Source organism: Pogoniulus pusillus, chromosome 39 (assembly GCF_015220805.1).
Source record: "Pogoniulus pusillus isolate bPogPus1 chromosome 39, bPogPus1.pri, whole genome shotgun sequence".
NCBI classification, from domain to species: Eukaryota; Metazoa; Chordata; class Aves; order Piciformes; family Lybiidae; genus Pogoniulus; species Pogoniulus pusillus.
This window is the reverse complement of record NC_087302.1, coordinates 741,304-760,205: the sequence shown is the minus strand read 5'-3', so window position 1 is coordinate 760,205 and position 18,902 is coordinate 741,304. Positions and strand designations below refer to the sequence as shown.

The window sequence follows — 18,902 nt, the reverse complement described above, 5'->3', positions numbered from 1 at the left end:
TCAAATCCATCAAATACCAGGAGTTTGTTCTGAAGGCAGGAGCTGGACTTTCCCCAGAAACAGGCTGAGAAAGACCAAGTGAGTGGAGGGCTAAAACCACCTGGAACCACAGAAAGGAGCCAGGCACTGGCCCGGGGAGCGCAGCTCTGGGTGGTTGTTGCTCAGCCTCTGCGATGCCGAAGGAGCTGAGAGAGGCTGAGACTGCCACGGGGGCAGGAGGAGAGAGCCAGCCCGGGAGAGAAGGGAGGAATTGCTCCCCACTCCTCCCAAAGCCAGGCACATGCTCAGAGCAGGAAGGACTCTTGGAAGAGCTCATCTGGCACCGAGCAGCTGGCAAGGGCCTGGCTGCTGCTCCAGGTTCACCGGCAGGAGGCCTGAGCAAATAGCAAGGATGGAAGCACAGGGACTGGGGATGCCTGAATGAAAAGAGCTGGCTCAAGAGCAGAAAGGCAGGGATGAGCAGCACTGCCATGAGCCTTTGCTCTGGAAATGCCCTATCTGGCAGCTGTGGCTGGTGGAGTGCTCACTTCATCTCCTGTCATCACAGCTTCACAGCGCTGGCAGAGGCTTCACCCTCCTGTGCTTGCAGACAGTGGAGGTGAATTTTTACCAAGCCCTTGCTGCAAAGGCTTAGCCAAGGGTCACTGGGAAAGGAGAGCACAGCTGTGAGCACCCTCTCTACGCTGCAGCTGAACATTCTACTCCCAAAGGCCTCCCAAGCACACAGGGAGAGGCAAGCTGCAAGGCTTCTGCTGAGCAAACCACACAGCTGCCCCAGCAGCAACTGCCCTGACAGGCTCCAGGCTGTCCACAGCAGCAGGGTCAGAGAGAATTGTCCAGATGGGACAAGAGAGGAAGTTTTCCTGAAGCATTAATGTCACTACTCAAGTCCAGCACTGTCCTCCACATGCCCCAGGCCTTCCTTGGCAGGCTCTCTTCCCCCCTGGCCATGGCAAGCCTGGGTGGGGAACCTGCAGCAGGAGGAGATCATTTGTGATCCCTGAGAGAAAGGTCGGTGCAGAGTCACAGACTGGTGCAGTGAGGAGGTCTGACCTTGGACTTCTGCACCTTCTGACTCGAGTCATTTCAGACACAGAGGTGCTAGCAGGACCAGGCAGCTCTCACAGAAGGCATTACCCAGACACTGCCCTGACTTCAAACTCCTTGAGCAAAGCACCTGGCTGGAAGCTCTGCCACCAGAGCTGCCAGGAAGGAGCCAGCATTTCTCAGAGCAGTATTTTCATGCAGTATTCACACCACAGAACCACAAAGTATCTTCAGTTGGATCCAAGCTCATCCTGTCCAACCCTTGACCCAGCACCAAGCCATGTTCCTAAGCTCCAGCTCCACAGCTGCTGGAACACCCCCAGGGATGGGAACTGCAGCACTGCCCTGGGCAGCCTGTGCCAAGCTCTGAGAGCCCTTCCAGGGCAGAAATATTTCCTGAGCTCCAGCCTGAGCCTCCCCTGGGCAGCCTGGAACCATTTCCTCTGCTCCTGTCCCTTGTCCCCAAGCAGCAGAGGCTGCCCCCTGCTCGCTGCAACCTCCCTGCAGGCAGCTGCAGAGAGCACTGAGCTCTGCCCTCAGCCTCCTCTGCTCCACCTGCACACCCCCAGCTCCCTCAGCCCCTCCTCATCCCCAGCTGCTCCAGGCCCTTCTGCAGCCTCACTGCCCTGCTCTGGACAGGCTGCAGCCCCTCAGTGTCCTTCCTGCAGTGAGGGGTCCAGAGCTGAGCACAGCACTCGAGGGGTGGCCTGCCCAGTGCTGAGCACAGGGGGATGGGCACTGCCTGTCTGCCCACAGTGGCTAATCCAAGCCAGGATGCCCCTGGCCTGCTTGGCCACCTGGGCACTGCTGGCTTATGTTCAGTGACTGCCAATCAACTCCCCCAGGTCCCTCTCCAAGCTGCAGCTCCCCAAGGGGTTGTTGTGACCCAGGTGTAGGACCTGGCTCTTGGCCTTGTTGAATTTCACACAATCAGCCTCTGCCTCCCCCTGTAAGGCTTCCCTACCCTGCAGCAGCTGGACACAGCCATGCAGCTTGGAGTCACCTGCAAGCTTACCGAGGGTGCCTCAAGCCCCTCCCTCCAGAGCACTGATGAAGACACTAAAGGGAAGAGGCTCCAGTACTGATCCCTGGGGAGCTCCAGCAGCTAAGGCACTTTCTTCTTCCACGAGGCATAAAGTCTGATGACTACAATGATACAGGCACCACTGGCAGATCCCCATGGCACACAGACAGGTGGCCTGGGAGCTTTCAGGGACTGGGTGCTGCTTTGTCTGGAAATCCCACACCAGTTTCACATCAGAATGAATTCACAGTCCAGCTGTCAGAGGAAGAGGAGACTGAAGGCTCAGGCTGTTAACTTCCTACAGGCAGTAAAGGCCCCTGTGGAAGATGGCTCTCTTGGGAAGACAAAGACACTGCTTCCATTTTCAAGCCCTGCAGAGCAGCACTGGCATTGATCAGTGGCAGGTGCTTGGTGCCCCAGCCACGTTTACCTGGTTTGTCTCTTGCCGTTCAGGAGCTGCTGTGCCACCGAGGCGCACTTGTCCGCGTCCTGCGTGACCAGCCGCAGGTGCCGCAGCAGGTCGTTGTCTGGAAACTTCTTCAGCTCTGACTCCTCTATCAAAGCCTTAAAGCTGATGAGACCTGTGGAGAGAGACACTAAGTTAAAAGCCTCCCTGTGCTAAGGCTGAGTAGCAACAGATTCAATCTATTTCTGTTTCAGCTTTGGTCCTGTTTGGTGCCAAAGTGACCTCTTCTCAGGCAGGACCTCTGGGACTGCAGCAGCTAAAACAGCCAATCTGAACCACGAAGGTGTCTACAAATTCTTGTGGTTGTTGCTACAGATTAGAAGCTAAAAATGAAGAAATTGGCCACTGCAAGTCATGCAGCAGACAGGAGGGCAGCCACTCACTCTTTTTGTTGTTGATCTTCGCCTCCAGCGCTTCGCTGACGTTGGCAGCCCACTCGTTGTAGGACTCTGCGCGCATCCTCAGCGCGTTCATCATGGGGTACAGCTCCTCCAGGGTGTAGCGGTACCTGCGAGCACCACACAGCTCAAACCCCAGCAACAGCAGGGTGGAAGGGAGGGGCATCGAGATGCGCTGGGCCAGAGAGCACAGAAGTGATCTGCTGTGCCCCCAGGGTAACAGCAGTAAGGCCTACAGCCATGCTCCCTCCTGAGACAATCGCAGTGCTGCCTCCGAAAGCATCTCAGTGTTACAGCCGGAGCCACTGAGAGACTGGCCTAGAGAAGCTACAGCCACCTGGGACAGAGATGTGGGCAGGGAAGGCTGACAGGGGGCAGGGAAGGCTGACAGGGGGCAGGGAAGGCAATGGAAGCAAAAGTGGCTTGGCAGGGACTGGCTAAGGACTGACGACCTGGTTGCTATAAAGAGAAGAGCAAACTAATTTATCCATCAATTCTTGCCACTCCAGAGCAAGGAAGGCTGAATGCTGATCAAGAGAGTCTTTGTATACCAGCACCAAAAAGGGGCTTTGGTCTGTATGTGCAAAGGGCAGAGAGGAACAGAATCCTGAGCCTGGCACCACTGGCAGAGCAGAGGAGGCTCTAGACTGAACTGCAGCATCTAGCCCCAGACCAGGGGGTTTCTGCCCTCCAAAGCTTACCCCAGTTTGTATTTGTGAGTTGGACAGGAGCAGAGATCCTCCACGTGGTAGAGGCAGACCAGCAGCCCGGGCTTGCAGGGGCAGTAGACGGCAGACATGAAGCAGGTGGTCTTGCACTTCACGCACTGGCGCTCGTCGTCGGGCAGCAGCTCGAAGGCTACCCGCTCGGAGTCAGCCACCCCCTGCAAGAGACAGGCTGGCACCGCTGCACTGCCGCGGCAGGAGGGCACTGCTGCAGGCTGCAGCAGCTGAACTTAGCACGGCGTAAGAAGTTCAGAAGCAGGCTGCAAAGCCCAGGCAGACAGAAAGCTGCGCTCGGGAGGGGTCAGCTGTGGCTGTGCTGCCTCCCGCGGTGCCAGAACAGGCCTGAGCTGAGGACGGACAGCAGCAGGAAGGGTCAGCTGCTGAGACAAGATGCAGCAGCAACAACTCAACTGGTCCTCTGAAACCAGCAATGCTGCTCAGGAGGGCTCTGTGTAGAGCTCTAAGCTACTGAACCACAGAATGGGAGGGGTTGGAGGGAACCTCTGAAGATCGAGTCCAAACCCCCTGCCAGAGCAGGAGCACCCAGGGCAGGTCACACAGGAACACATCCAGGTGGGTTTGGGAAGCCTCCAGAGGAGACTCCACAACCTCTCTGGGCAGCCTGCTGCAGGACCCTCAGAGTGAAGTGTTCAGGTGGAACCTCCTGTGTTCATGTTTACCTCCTGTCCTGTCACTGAGGGCCACTGAGGAGACTCTGCCCCCAGCTCCCTGACACTCACCCTTAGGTACTGTTAAGCATTGCTCAGATCCCTCTCAGCCTCCCCTTCCCCAGGCTAACCAGCCCCAGCTCTCAGCCTCTCCTCATGTGAGAGCTGTCCCAGTCCCCTCAGCACCGCAGTGGCCCTGCACTGAACCCTCTCCAGCACTTCTGTCTTTCTTGAGCTGGGGAGCCCAGAGCTGGGCACAGTACTGCAGGTGAGGCCTCACCAGGGCAAAGTACCCAAGAGGAGGTTGGAGTGAGGAGGGGGCAGCCTCTGCTCCTTGGTGGCAAGCCACAGGACCAGAGGAGATGGTTCCAAGCTGCACCAGGGGAGGTTCAGGGTGGATCTCAGGAAATGTTTCTGCACTGGAGGGGTTCCCAAACCTTGGCACAGGCTGCCCAGGGCAGTGCTGGAGTCACCATCCCTGGGGGTGTTGAAGCAGTGTTTGGACTCGGTGCTTAGGGACATGGTTTAGTGCTGGGCTGGATGAGCTTGGAGGTCTCCTCCTATCAGAGACATTCTGTGACTGTGGGGAGGAAAACCTCCCCTGCCCTACTGACCACAGTGCTCTTAATGCACCCCAGGATGCCTTCTTGGCTGTGAGGGCACAGTGCCAGCTGCTGGCCAGCCCACTGCTGGACCTGACACCGTGGCACAGCTGCCAGCTGCTGCCCAGCCCACTGCTGGACCTGACACCGTGGCACAGCTGCCAGCTGCTGCCCAGCCCACTGCTGGACCTGACACCGTGGCACAGCTGCCAGCTGCTGCCCAGCCCACTGCTGGACCTGACACCGTGGCACAGCTGCCAGCTGCTGCCCAGCCCACTGCTGGACCTGACACCGTGGCACAGCTGCCAGCCTGCTCTCGCCGCTCTCCAGCCCCTCGTGACGAGACCACTGCCTACCACTCACCAGTTTATCGACCTTCTCACGCAGCCTCTTCTCATCCTCAATCATTATGGCCATGTCCTTCTGAACCGTAGATGCCACCACCACGTCCAGGACCTCTGCCTTGGAAGCCATCTTGCAGATCATCTCGTCGTGGGAGAAGACGCAGTAGCGATGCAGCAGCCGATAGTGCTCCACGCACTGGCGGCCCAGAGGCAGCTGCGGGGGACAGCAGGAGGTGAGCAGATGGAGCCACAGAATGGCTTAGGCTGGGAGGGAGCTCAAAGCTCAGCCAGTTCCAACCTCTGCCATGGGCAAACACCTCCCACCAGAACAGGCCTCATCCAGCCTGATCCTGAACACCTCCAGGGAGGCTGCAGAGCACAGAAACACCCAATGTGATCGAAGCTCAAAGACCAGATTGGGTGGTTCTGTGCTCCACAACCTCCCTGGGAAACCTGTGCCTGGGTCTCACCATCCTCAACCTATGCCAGTGGCTCATCACCCTCACTGCAAAGAACTTCTTCCTAACATCCAGTTTCAGTCTCCCCTCTGCCACTTCAAACCCATTCCTCCTCCTCCTCCTGGCATTTCCACCAGACCTTGCCAATAGTCCCTCCCCAGCCCTCCTGCAGCCCCCTTCAGATCCTGCAAGGCCACTCCAAGGTGTCCTCAGAGCCTTCTCTTCTGCAGGCTGCACAGCCCCAACTCTCTCAGCCTGTGCTCAGAGCAGAGCTGCTGCAGCCCTCTCAGCATCTTGGTGGCCTCCTCTGGACTGGCACAAACACTTCCATGTCCTGCTTGTGTTGGGGGCTCCAGAACTGCACCCAGGACTCCAGATGGGGCCAGAGGAGAGCAGAGACAAGGGGCAGAATCCTCTCCCTTGCACTGCTGCCCACACTGCTCTTGGCAGATCCTCTGGGAATGACACTGCAGGACCTGTTGTGCTGCTGCCCAAACCCCACCCTACTGAAAGACCAAGACAAGACCAAGACACCAATGTTCTCCATGCAAGCCTAGAGAGGCAAGGCCCTGAGCTCTTGTACACCAGCACTGCTCAGAGCTGCTGGAATGGAGCCTGCAGTTGTTCAGCCGGGGTCAAGGGGGGGATGAGAGCTGTCCTGAAGGTAACTGAAGTCACTGAACCACAGAAGGCTCAGGAAAATCCAAGCTAAAAACACACAGAAGCTGGGGTGAGACTCTGGCACAGGTTGCACAGGGAGGCTGTGGCTGCCTCCTCCCTAGGGGTGTTGAAGGCCAGGCTGGATGAGGCCTGAGCAGCTGATTCCAGTTGAGAGGTGTCCCTGCCTGCAGTGGGGAGGTTGGAAAAGATGATCTCTGAGATCCCTTCCAGCCTGAGCCATTCCATGATCTGCCATTTGCCCTGTCCAAGGCAGGTCTCTGGGCACGCTGCAGCTTTTCATGTGCTGCAGCAGAATTGCTGACTCCATGAACCACTGCAGTGCCAAACCTGCCCCAGGAAGAGCAAACAACTCCCCAGGGGCTGGGCAGGTCACTTGGTTTATTTTAAGGCTGTCAGTGGCCAGGCACACAGAGATGCTGGAATGTGAGGGTAGGTGTTAGGCTCCAGTGTGAACCTCATGGGAAGCCAAGAGGAAAACCAAACCAAAACCAAGCACAGCACAGAAACCTTCCCTCCAATTTCATTCATCTTCCACTTCCAAGTGATGGTTTTTCAACTCCAGCAGCATTTTCAGATGGGCTGTGTTTACAACTAGCCCAGACCTGGCTCTGGGGGGAAAGAAAGAAATCCTAACAGGAGTAATCTGAAGTGTGAGCAGCTTCAAAGGGTCTTCTGAGGCTCAGGCAACCTTGTGTGTCTGACATGTGCTGGGAGGAGAAATGATTGCCTGCACCTTTGGAGCAACCATCCTGCACTTGGTTTTGCCTAGAAAAAGGCCAAGCCAGCTGCAGTCCTGGGGCCCACTCACTCCCCTCTGTGCCTCACTCACTCTCCTCTGTGCCTGCCTCATTTGCCGAGTGTCTGCTCCTCTGTGCCTGCCTCGATTGCCGAGTGTCTGCTCCTCTGTGCCTGCCTCAATTGCCGAGTGTCTGCTCCTCTGTGCCTGCCTCAATTGCTAAGTGTCTGCTCCTCTGTGCCTGCCTCGATTGCCGAGTGTCTGCTCCTCTGTGCCTGCCTCGATTGCCGAGTGTCTGCTCCTCTGTGCCTGCCTCAATTGCCGAGTGTCTGCTCCTCTGTGCCTGCCTCGATTGCCGAGTGTCTGCTCCTCTGTGCCTGCCTCGATTGCCGAGTGTCTGCTCCTCTGTGCCTGCCTCGATTGCTGTGTCTGCTCCTCTGTGCCTGCCTCGATTGCTGAGTGTCTGCTCCTCTGTGCCTGCCTCATCTGCTGAGTGTCTGCTCCTCTGTGCCTGCCTCGATTGCTGAGTGTCTGCTCCTCTGTGCCTGCCTCGATTGCCGAGTGTCTGCTCCTCTGTGCCTGCCTCGATTGCCGAGTGTCTGCTCCTCTGTGCCTGCCTCGATTGCCGAGTGTCTGCTCCTCTGTGCCTGCCTCGATTGCCGAGTGTCTGCTCCTCTGTGCCTGCCTCAATTGCCGAGTGTCTGCTCCTCTGTGCCTGCCTCGTTTCAGTGAGCTGAGTGAAGCCCCCAGGGAGAAAGCACTGCTCTGGACTGCTCTGAGCATTCACATTCTCACTCCCCTTCTCTTTTAGGGAAGGTTCTCTCCCCTAGAAACCTACAGCAGCAGCTCTGCTACCCAAGAGGCTGAACTCTCACCAGATGCAACTCTGCTTCCCTCTTCTTTCCTCAGGAGGACTCCATCAGGGTCTTTAACTGTTCTTCCTGGGTGCTAAATGTGTCACCGACCTCAGCACAGAGCTGCTGCAGAAAAGAAGTCTGAGCTGGCTTTGCTCTTCAGCTTACAAAGCATCTCTGGGAGAATTCCCAATGCAATGGAGGGAATCTGGGGACACAGGTCCCAACAGCTGTGGTGCTTCCTGTACCCTAAGCCTAGCACAGGACCTTGCCTACCTCCTGCAGCAGAAGATGCATCAGCCCTAATGTGTGACTTCAAACCAGCACCTTGGAACCACAAAGGTTCACTACATGAAAGACAGACCCTCAGCAGGACATTGTGCTCCTGGTCTGTGGACTGGATCAGAGCTGCAGAGCAGCCAGGAGCAGCTGTGCTGGGAACATACCCAATCGACTGTGCAGAAGTTCACAGCTTCAGCAAAATTGAACCCCTGATTGAAGCCACTGTGGTAAGCCCTGGGGAAGGTGATGACAAACTCTCCAGCACACTGGTTGGTTCGATACACCTGGGAGAGGAGACAGAGAAGCATTAGGTCAAGGCTGAACAGAGCTGAGGCTGTGAAGAGAAGAAGGATTTCCAGTTCCTAGTAACTGCTGTGGGGACTTTGGAGCACTTCAAATCAAAGCCCTGGAAAGCAAAGGGCTTTCATCCAGCCATGCCCACCCCCTAAGGCACCCTGAGTCAGCTGTCTGTGCCTCCTGCACTTCCCTGGCAGTTACATGGGTGAAGCACAGGCAAGGCTCTGCTCAACGTGCAGCTGGAGGGGAAGAGGAATTTGCAATCCACTCCAAAGTTCATCCTGCTGCAAATCTGCTGCTGCTGCTGGTGCCACACGGCCAGCAGGGCAGCAGGCAGGGCAGCAGGCAGGGCTGCCTGCACCTCTCCATTCAGGAGTCTCTCAAAGCATAGAGGACACCACAAATTTTGCTCCTTTTCCCAGATTTCCCTTCAAGTCCCAAGGTCAGGTAATCAAAAGCTAATCAAGTTGTAAAGGGACATAATTCCCATGGATAACCTAGCATGGAATATGAGGGAAACTGATGATAAATGTACCTAAGAACTTATCCAGGAAAAATAAGAGGATGTGGATGACAAACAATGGAAGAATGAGCTTTGCCAAAACCACTGGTGTCTGATTAGCCAGACCCAGGAAGAGCTCCTGCCATTGCCTCAAAAGTGGAGACCAAATTTCCCATCTGAGCTCCTGAACCAGACAGGGACTAAGGTGATCTCCAGAGAAGAGTCTGCCAAGCAGCTCCACGAGCAATGCTGCCACTGCCCAGCTGCTCACACTGGCCCATTACACCAGACAGGGAAGATACAACACACATGGGAACTACCACAGCATCTCTGCAATAGGGGAGGTTTCCATTAGCAGCTTTGCAGCAGAACTCAGTGCAAGGGCAAGGGTTGGCTCTGGGGGTAGCACAGGAGTCCAACGACATACAGGCACTCCGTGGGCCATCAAAGTATTCGGGTTCATTATGGTGACAAGTTGGTGCAAGAGATCTGGCTGAGATTCAAAGAGCTCTGGAGCAAGCTTCTTCATTACATCCTCCAGCTGTTCAGCTGCATACCCTGGGGCTCCATACCAGGTTTTAGGCTCCCCCCTGCAAGATCATTAAAAACAGTTAAGTATAAGCAATCTTGTCAGTCACATTTTCACTCTTCTGCTTTCAAACACACCCTGCCAAAAGAAGGCTCCATCACCAGGAAGGAATGCAAGGAGTATTGAACCTCCTTAATCCTCCCATTCTACACAGCTCCCTCCTCCAGAACCAAGTTTTGAACTGCCTGCACTTATGAGCACACACTTAGAATGCTATGAGGGGAAAGAAGAGCCTGAAGAAGTCCTCAGTGAAGCTCTGCTGATGGCAGCACAACCTCAAAAGTGAGCTCTCTGTCCTTCACCACAAACAGACCCTTGGAGCAGCAGACAGCCCCTTCTGCCTCTGTGCCATGAAAGCAACATGTCCTAAGGAGCACTTAAATTCCACATTATGCAAAAGGCATCAAGATAAAAAAAGCCATATCCAGAGTAGCAACAAAGAACTTTTAGCAAGAGCTTGACCCAGAGAGTGGAGGCTGTGCAGCCGTCCTGGGTACCATGGAGCTGGCTCACTGCAGCACTGGCGCCTGCCAGGCCCTGCTGAAGAACCATGGGAGAAAAGGTCTTCAGACAAGCTAACAGCAAATCACCTGAGGAGCTGGCAGAGCAAAGCTGTCCCAGCAGACTTCCTTTTCCACACAGATCATGAAGCAATTGGGAGGATTCCAGAAGGAAAGTGGTACCAGTCCAGAAGCACATCCCTCACACCCAGGAGCTTATTCTGTACTCGAGCAGCAGCTCTGTCCTGATGAAGAGGACAGCCTGTGGGAGGCACTGTGGCTGGGCAGCCACATTGCTGCCACAGGAGCAGCACAAGTGGTCACTAACCAGTGCTAAGTGGCAGAGCAGCCTTGGACCTGGCCATCACCCTGCAACAATTCCACGAGTTCATGAGGACCAGCCACAGATGCAGCTGGAAACTGCCCCAGGTCCTGACCCAGGACCAGGCCAGGAACTCTGCTCCTTGATACATGTCAGTGCCAAGGAATGGATGCAGTGAACTTGGACCAGAATGCTGCCACCAGGGACCTGTGGACTTCAGGAAAGCATCCAGGGAGAAAGATCCAATTCTAGTGGGGTGCTCAGGGGTCAGCCTTAGGAAGGCAGCATAAAGGTAAGGATTCCACACCTGACAGATCCACATTCCAGCCTTCAGAAATGCTACCAAGAGTGATGGAAGTTCTTCCTCTGACCAGGACTGCATCTTCAGAAGTCAGAGAGGTTGGTTGTCTCCTTTCATTACTTCAAACCCAAACAGAATTCAGAGGCATGCAGGAGAACTGTTGTCTTCAGCCCTGCAAAAGGTCTGCTGCTGGAGCCTGGCTCCCTTGGGACTCTGCTCAAAATATTCTACCAGGAGAGAAAGCTCCTTTAAAGCACAAGGGAACCCTGAAGATGGAGATGCCACCCCTAGGTTGTCACAAGAACAAGTCCTCCCTTGTGAAGGCTCTTCAGAGTTCAGAGCACTGTGTCCAGCAGCAGGTCCTGAAGAGTGACTGCTGTGGCTAAGAACAGAATTAACCTCACCAGCACTGCTCTTCAACAGGCTAAACCCAGCCCTGAACTCTGAGCTGAAGGGAAATAGAGGAGAGCTGCAAATGTGAAGGCATCAAGGACCTGCCTGCTGGAGGAGAACTAAACTGAAAGCTTGTGGGGCAGCTCTCCCAGGTGCACCCCTGTGGGCACTTCCACAGCTTCTGGCCTTGCAGACACCGAGCAAGGCAGGAGCAGTCCCAGAGCACAGGATGCCATCCCAACAGCAGCGGTGAGGGAAGCTCTCCTAGCAGAGATGCTCCTACTGCAAACAAAACAACCTCTTTTCCTTCCCACATTTTGCAGCCAGATTGAAGAACCAGACCAAACAAAAAGGCAAAGCAGCTCCTTTTGCTAATCCTGATCACTCATTTCCTTCAGCTCCCTCCAACATTTGACTCATGTCAAGTAGCAGGAAGCAAGTGAATGAAGCTGTTGACTGCACGCAGCAGCTCTTTCAAAGAGCAGCAATTGAACAACCACCACAAAGAAAAGCTCCTGCACAGCAGCTGGGCTGTGCCTTGCCCATTCTGCTGCAAGCCTTGCGTGAGCGAGGCAAGGGAAAGAGCTTGCCAGGTTTCAGGAAGAGTGAGAAGCATAATTCAAACTCTAGGGAAGCTGCTGTAAGGTGAGGAGTTTAAGATGTTCAATCTGCTTAGAATATCAAAGGGATGGCAAAGATCTGTCCTGATTGCAGCTGGCAAGAGTTTGCTTGATGAGAGGATTTATGACAGGATGGTCTCACAGACAGAAGGTATGCAGGGCCCTGCCTTTGTCAGTCGAAGCTAGGTGGAGTTCAAACGAAACCTGCATGGCTCTTAGCGTCACACTGAGCAGAATCAAACACTGGATGGAGTCTGCTGTGGCTCTCGTGGGTTTGCAGCACTGGGAATGGATGTCTCTTTCCAAAACATGACCTCTTGTCCCAGGGCAGATCAGTGCAGCAATCACAGGGTGACAAATTCACCCCGTTGCTGAGGATCACACAGGTTTGTCTGGCCTGAACTCCAGCAATCTGCTTTTAGTCCACTAATTAGAGAGGGGAAGAGGGGAATGAAAGGGAAATTGCTTCTCAGGCTGAGCATGTTCTTCCAACTCACCAATGCAGATAGTTAATGGAGTAGCTCCAGTGGTCTTCTATGTGCCAGCAGAAGGAAGAAAAGCACATCCCTACGTAGAGCCAGGGCAGCTTCATCCCACAGATGTCTGCAGTGATGTGAGCAAGAACAGACTGCTCCATCACAGGCATGTTGTTTAAATTCCAGCCACTGTCAAGGTAGTCCTGAAAGTGGAAGAGAGCAGCCACAGGTTTACAGGACATGAAGCAAAAGAACCCAGGAAGACAAAGCTGTCAGGAGAGCAGCAGCAGCAGTGCATCCTCCCCAAGTGAAAAGCAGAAGAAACAGGTCAATGGAGCAGAGAACAAAGCTCCATCGTCTGCTCCTTCCACAGATCTCAGCTCTGCTGCTTGGTTGAAACGAGAACTCCTTTGGGCTTTTTGGGAAGTTACTCATTAGCTCCCAGGATAAACCTCTGCCATTAATGTCTGAGCACAGCAAACTGAGGTTATCCAAAACTCTGCTGCAGTTCTCCTCCTCAAATACTGTGCCAGATACAGGAGGCAAACACTCTGCAAACCAGTTCCATGGTTCTGCTCGGGAGCAAAGAACTGCAACACAAACCTCTACAGTGAGCCAATGAGGACCTACCTCTTCATCTGCTCTAACTTTGAATTTCCCTCCCCTGACTGGGAAGCCACTGCCAAACTCCTTTGAAGCAATATCAGCTCCATATTCTACTGTCACATCCTCTTCAATGGTACTGACAAGTCTCCAGAACTCCTTTTCAACCAGCTCGGTGGGGACCATCTGGATGTGCAGAGAAGAGAAAGGACACAGATGAAACTCATGTGCATGGAAACCAGCTCAGGGAGCAACCTCCCCGAGCTGAAACACTGCCCTGTGCCAAAAGCATTTCAACAAGAGGGAAGAAAATGCAGCAGAGAAGTTTCCACCCAGGACAGAATGACAGAACCTTAGGGGCTGGAAAGGACCTCTGGAGATCATCCAGTCCCAACCCTCCTGCCAGGGCAGCAGCACCCAGGGCAGGGCACACAGGAACACAGCCAGGAGGGTTTTGAGTATCTTCAGAGAGGGAGACTCCACAACCCCCCTGGGCAGCCTGTTCCAGAGCTCTGTCACCCTCACAGGGAAAAAAAGAAGCTTATGTTCCCCTGCCACCTCCTCTGCTCCACCTTGCCCCCAGTGCCCCTTCTGCTGCCCTTGGCCACCCCTGGGCAGAGCCTGCCTGCGTCCTGCCCACACTGCCCTGCCCAGCTTGAGCACAGCACTGAGGGCAGCCCTCAGGCTGCTCTGCTGCCAGCTGCCAGCCCCAGCTGCCTCAGCCTGGCCCCACAGGAGATGCTCACTGCCTGCAGCAGCCTGGGGCCTCTGGGCTGGGCTCTCTCCTGTGGTTCCTTGGGGCCCTTCTTGGACTTAGGGGCCCAGAACTGGACACAGGATTCCAGGTGTGGCCTCAGCAGGGCAGAGCAGAGGAGCAGGAGAACCTCTCTGATCTACTCAGCACAGCCCTTCTCTAATTCACCCCAGGATGCCTTTGGCCTTCTTGGCCACCAGAGCACACTGCTGGCTCATGGGCAACTTTCCACCCCCTAGGACTCCCCAGGTCCTTTTCCCCTTCACTGTTCTACAGCAGGTCAGGCCCCAACCTATCCTGGACCATGAGGTTGTTCTTTCCCAGGTGCAAGACTCTATCCTTGCCCTTCTAATCCCATTCAGTTTCTCCCTGCCCAACTCTCCAGCCTGGCCAGGTCTGGCTGAATGGCAGCATAGCCCTCTGGTGTGTCACCTCTGCTCCCCAGTTGGTGCCATCAGCAAAGTGGCTGGCAGTGCCCTCTGTGCCCTCATCCAGGCCAGTGATGGACAGACTGGACAGGACTGGGTCCAGCACTGACCCCTGACACACTCCACTAGATCCAGGCCTCTGCCCACTGACCACAGCTCTGGACATGCTGCTGCTGCTTTGCTCTCTCAGGAAGAGCTGCAACTGGAGAGTATTCTCCTGTCAGACACCACTCAGGAAGTGAAAAGAACCAAACCCAACCCCGAGAAGCTGAGGGCAGAGGACACCATGGCAGCAGCAAGGGCAAGGCCTCAAAGGCTGCACAGAGTGGCACAGTCCAATGCCAGGAGCTTTAACAAGGCCAAGTGCTGAGTTTTGCCCTTTGGCCGCAACAATCCCAAGCAGCACTGCAGGCTGGGGCCAGAGTGGCTGAGAGCAGCCAGGCAGAGAGGGAGCTGGGGGTGCTGGCAGAGAGCAGCTGCAGAGGAGGCAGCAGTGCCCAGGTGGGCAGCAGAGCCAATGGCATCCTGGGCTGGCTCAGGAGCAGTGTGGGCAACAGGACAAGGGAGGTTCTTGTGCCCCTGTGCTCAGCACTGCTCAGGCCACCCCTGGAGTGCTGTGTCCAGTTCTGGGCTCCTCAGTTCAAGAGAGATGCTGAGGTGCTGGAAGGTGTTTGGAGAAGGGCAGCAAGGCTGGGGAGGGGCCTGGAGCAGAGCCCTGTGAGGAGAGGCTGAGGGAGCTGGGGGGGTGCAGCCTGCAGCAGAGGAGGTTCAGGGCAGAGCTCATTGCTGCCTGCAGCTGCCTGCAGGGAGGCTGTAGCCAGGTGGGGTTGGGCTCTGGTGCCAGGCAGCCAGGGACAGAACAAGGGGGCACAGCCTCAAGCTGTGCCAGGGCAGGTTCAGGCTGGATGTGAGGAGTAAGTTCTCCCCATAGAGAATGACTGGCACTGGAATGGGCTGCAGGGAGCTGCTGGAGTCACCATCTCTGCAGATGTTTAAGAGGAGGCTGCAGGAGGCACTCAGTGCCAGGGGTTAGTTAGAGGGGTTAGGGGATAGGTTAGACTCGATGATCTTGGAGGTCTTTTCCACTCTGGCTATCTCTGTGGCTCCGTGATCCATGACAGCCTCTGACTTGGGATTTCACTGCATTCACAGCCAGGACCTTTGCCACCCCCTCAAAGGTCACAGAGTGCAGCTAAGCCAAGCAAGCAGCTGGCTGGGCCCGGGGGCAGCTGGACCTACGTGCACTGGCATGTTGAAGTAGTCTGACTTGAAGGCGTCTGCCATCTCCCCGAAGGTGCGCAGGGTGTAGTCTCTGGCTGCTTGCTCAAAGCCAAATGCTTCTTGAGGCTTGCTGCACTCCTGCAATGGGAGAGACTCAGACGTTCAAAGAGTGCTTTGGGCTGGAAGAGATCTCAAAGATCATCCAGTTCCAGCCCCCCTGCCACGCTCAGGGACACCTCACACCAGCCCAGGCTGCTCAAGGCCCCATCCAGCCTGGGGGCATCCACAACCTCCCTGGGCAACCTGTTCCAGTGTCTCCCCACCCTCACTGTCAACAGTTTCTTCCTAAGCTCCAGTCCAAACCTGCCCTCCTCAAGCCTGAGATCACTGTTTGCCAGTGTAGTACCTGGCTCAGGCTGCACCCAGCTGGGCTGCTGTGGCAGCACCTGCTGGGTGAGCAGGGCAGGACAGCTGAGTGCCCTGAGTCATTGGGGGTCAGAACAAGAAACCACTCTTCACCAGGCCTACTTGGTGAACCAAGAGCTACAATTCTCCAAGTCACAACATTGATTTGTAAGTGCATAAATGTTCATCACCTACACAGCCAGCAGCCAGGATCTGCTTCCTCCACTAGAGCTAAGGACAAAAAATGCATAGCCCTGACCCTGCAGAGTTGAGCTCCATGAATGCTTGTGGAGGTCTCTCTCACCTGGTGGGACTCCAGTCTGGAGCACAGAGCAGAGCTGCCCACTAAACCCAGGGTGCTCACTGAAGGCAGCTCTGCTCTGTGCTTTGACTGGGAGCCATCAGTGACAGCTCTGCAGTGTGCCCAGGCTCCATTTCAGCTCTCCCCGGGCAGCAGGCTGCACAGCCTGGGTTCATGTGCCACTGAAATTGTCTCTTCTATCCCTAGCACCAAACTTACATGGAAAAGCCCAACCCCAAAACTAAACCCAAAGGCAGAGCCCTGCAGCCTGGCTCCATGCTGTGCCAGCCTACCTGAGCCAAGCACTGTGGACACCTCCAGTCCCCCTTGGGCACGTCGTGCAGGGGCGGGATGAGGCAGAAGGTGTGGTAGCTGTCGTCACAGCCATCGCACAGCAGCAGCCGATCCTCGTCGTTACCACTGCCGCACAGCAGACACACGTAGAGATCCACCTGGGACACAGGAATGCCACAGTGGGAAGCACAGAGCCTTAGAGGCTGGGAGGGACCTCTGCAGATCATCCAGCCCAAGCCCCTGCCAGGGCAGCAGCACCCAGGGCAGGGCACACAGGAACACAGCCAGGAGGGTTTCAAAGGCTCCAGGGCAGGAGACTCCACAGCCTCTCTGGGCAGCCTGCTCCAGGCTCCAGCACCCTCACACTCACAAAGGTTCCCCTCCTCTTCCCCTGCCACCTCCTCTGCTCCAGCTTGCCCCCAGTGCCCCTTCTGCTGCCCTTGGCCACCCCTGGGCAGAGCCTGCCTGCGTCCTGCCCACACTGCCCTGCCCAGCTTGAGCACAGCACTGAGGGCAGCCCTCAGGCTGCTCTGCTGCCAGCTGCCAGCCCCAGCTGCCTCAGCCTGGCCCCACAGGAGATGCTCACTCCCTGCAGCAGCCTGAGGGCTCTGGGCTGGGCTCTCTCCTCTGGTTCCCTGAGCGGCCCAGAACTGGACACAATATTCCAGGTGTGGCCTCAGCAGAGCAGAGGGGCAGGAGAACCTCTCTGACCTACTCAGCAGAGCTCTTCCAGTCCACCTTAGGTTGCCCTTGGCCTTCTTGGCTACCACAGCACACTGCTGGCTCATGAGCACCCTTCCATCCACTAGGACCCCCAGATCCTTTTTGCCTTTCACTGCTCTCCAACAGTGGGAGCACTGCAAGCGAACTCAGGGTGCCAGAGCAGGTTGGGGGCTCAAGCACCTGTAACTTTTGCTCACTTTCATGTTACTTTCTCTCTGAACTAGAAATGAGACAAGCAGACACAAAATCACTCCCTCTGTGGTTCAAGTAAAGGCCACAAGAGCTGCCAGCCCCTCCATGCATGACAGGAGCGTTGGCCTGGGCAGGGCAGCCCAAAGCAGCAGCCCTGGGGGCTCAGCAGCTACTGCCCAGCACTGGCTGCTGGCTCACAACTCCTTTGTCTTGTTGCTCTCCTTGCAGTGTGCCTGCACCTCACCCTCCTCTGAGCCAACTGCTTGAAGCCTCAGAAAGGCCTTCTCTTGTTGGCAGTGGTCCTCTTTTACCCAGAGACACTGCCCAAGACCTGCACTGGGCTTTGAGAAGCCTCAGTCCCCAGCACAGCTGTGTGCTCTGGGGCAAGGTCACACAGCAGCTACTGAGCCCCACGGAGCAGGTGCAGGCACTCCAGAGGTTGGTCTGCTGCCTGTCCCACACCACCCTTGGATTCCAGCAGACTGGAAAGCTCTTCCCATGCCCAGAACAGAGCTGTGAGGACAAGCAGCTTCTGTTGGGTTATGCTGTCAACAGCAGCAGCAGCATCTCCTGCTCCCCACAAGCTTCTTTGGGAGGTGAGGGCCTCAGCTTCCAGTGGCTGCAGGTATCACTCCTGAGTACCTGCTGGTAGCCCAAAGAACACTCCTGGGCTCAGGAAGGACTCAAGCAGTGACACAGACAGGAAGAATCCCAGAATGGTCTGGACTGGAAGGGAGCTCCAAAGCTGATCCAGTCCAAACCCCTGCACTCCACAGGGACATCCTCCACCAGATCAGGTTGCCCACAGCCCTGGCCAGCCTCACCTGGAATATCTCCAGGCATGGGGCCTCAACCACCTCCCTGGGCAACCTGCTGCAGGGTTCCAGCAGCCTCCTGCTGCAGAACTTGTTCCTCACATCCAGTCTCAATCTGCTCTGCTCCAGTTTGCAGCCATTGCCCTCATCCTGTCCCTACAGGCCTCTGCAAACAGTCTCTCTGCATCCTCCTTGTAGCCTCTTGTACTGGAAGGTTGCTGTTAGGTCTCCCTGAACCTCAGCATCACCTCCCATGGCTTTCAGTCTGGGGGTTTCTGGAGGTGAGTGGTGATGTGTGGAGAGCTGGAGCAGGGACAGGGCTGGCATTTTAAGAAGCATCCGAACAAAGCTTCCAAGGCAGTGCTGAAATGGGGCAGCAAGTGGCAGGTCTGCTGGACAGCAGGTGCCAAGCTTGGCAGCAAAGAGCAAGAGGGAGAGGGGTGATTTCAGCCACGAACCACTTCAGTTTGGACTCTTCTTACCAAATGCTTGTTGTGAGACTGTACCCTGAGAGCAGGAAACAAGTGACAAGAAACTTCTCTCTCCTGTTTTTTGTGGGAGCATGAGGCCTCAGGAGCACAGCAGCACCTGGATCCCACGGGCAGAGGAACTGCTTTGTTTCAAGCAGAGGGTGCCACGAGGATACAAGAGGCAGGCAAGAGAAAGCAGCAGCAGGCAGAAGTACTCACAGCATTAGTGGGCTTCTTGGACCGGAGCTTGGCTTTGTCTTTCTCTGGCTCCCCTGCATGCTCCTTCTTCTCAGCAGGCTTCACTGTGCTGTGCAGTTCCTTTTCTGGTGGAACAGAAGAAAACAAAACCAAAAGAGAGCACTGCAGAATGGTTTTATGCTTAGCACTTCTGGCTCCTTGTTATCAGCCAGC

General features: G+C 55.7%; 1 protein-coding gene across 2 annotated transcripts in view; it reads right to left on the bottom strand.

Annotated features, from left to right (window-relative positions):
• The window catches only part of KDM5B (lysine demethylase 5B), a 75,297-nt gene that overhangs the window by 23,660 nt on the left and 32,735 nt on the right, over positions 1–18,902 (bottom strand). For both annotated transcript variants that reach the window (XM_064173961.1, XM_064173962.1), the window contains exons 7-17: positions 18,711–18,814; positions 16,291–16,449; positions 15,310–15,429; positions 12,916–13,074; positions 12,307–12,488; positions 9,512–9,674; positions 8,450–8,569; positions 5,294–5,488; positions 3,637–3,818; positions 2,921–3,045; positions 2,502–2,652 (exon numbers count right to left, since the gene is read on the bottom strand). In XM_064173961.1, coding sequence (XP_064030031.1) covers positions 2,502–2,652; positions 2,921–3,045; positions 3,637–3,818; positions 5,294–5,488; positions 8,450–8,569; positions 9,512–9,674; positions 12,307–12,488; positions 12,916–13,074; positions 15,310–15,429; positions 16,291–16,449; positions 18,711–18,814 — 1,660 coding nt within the window. The remainder of the gene's footprint in view (positions 1–2,501; positions 2,653–2,920; positions 3,046–3,636; positions 3,819–5,293; positions 5,489–8,449; positions 8,570–9,511; positions 9,675–12,306; positions 12,489–12,915; positions 13,075–15,309; positions 15,430–16,290; positions 16,450–18,710; positions 18,815–18,902) is intronic.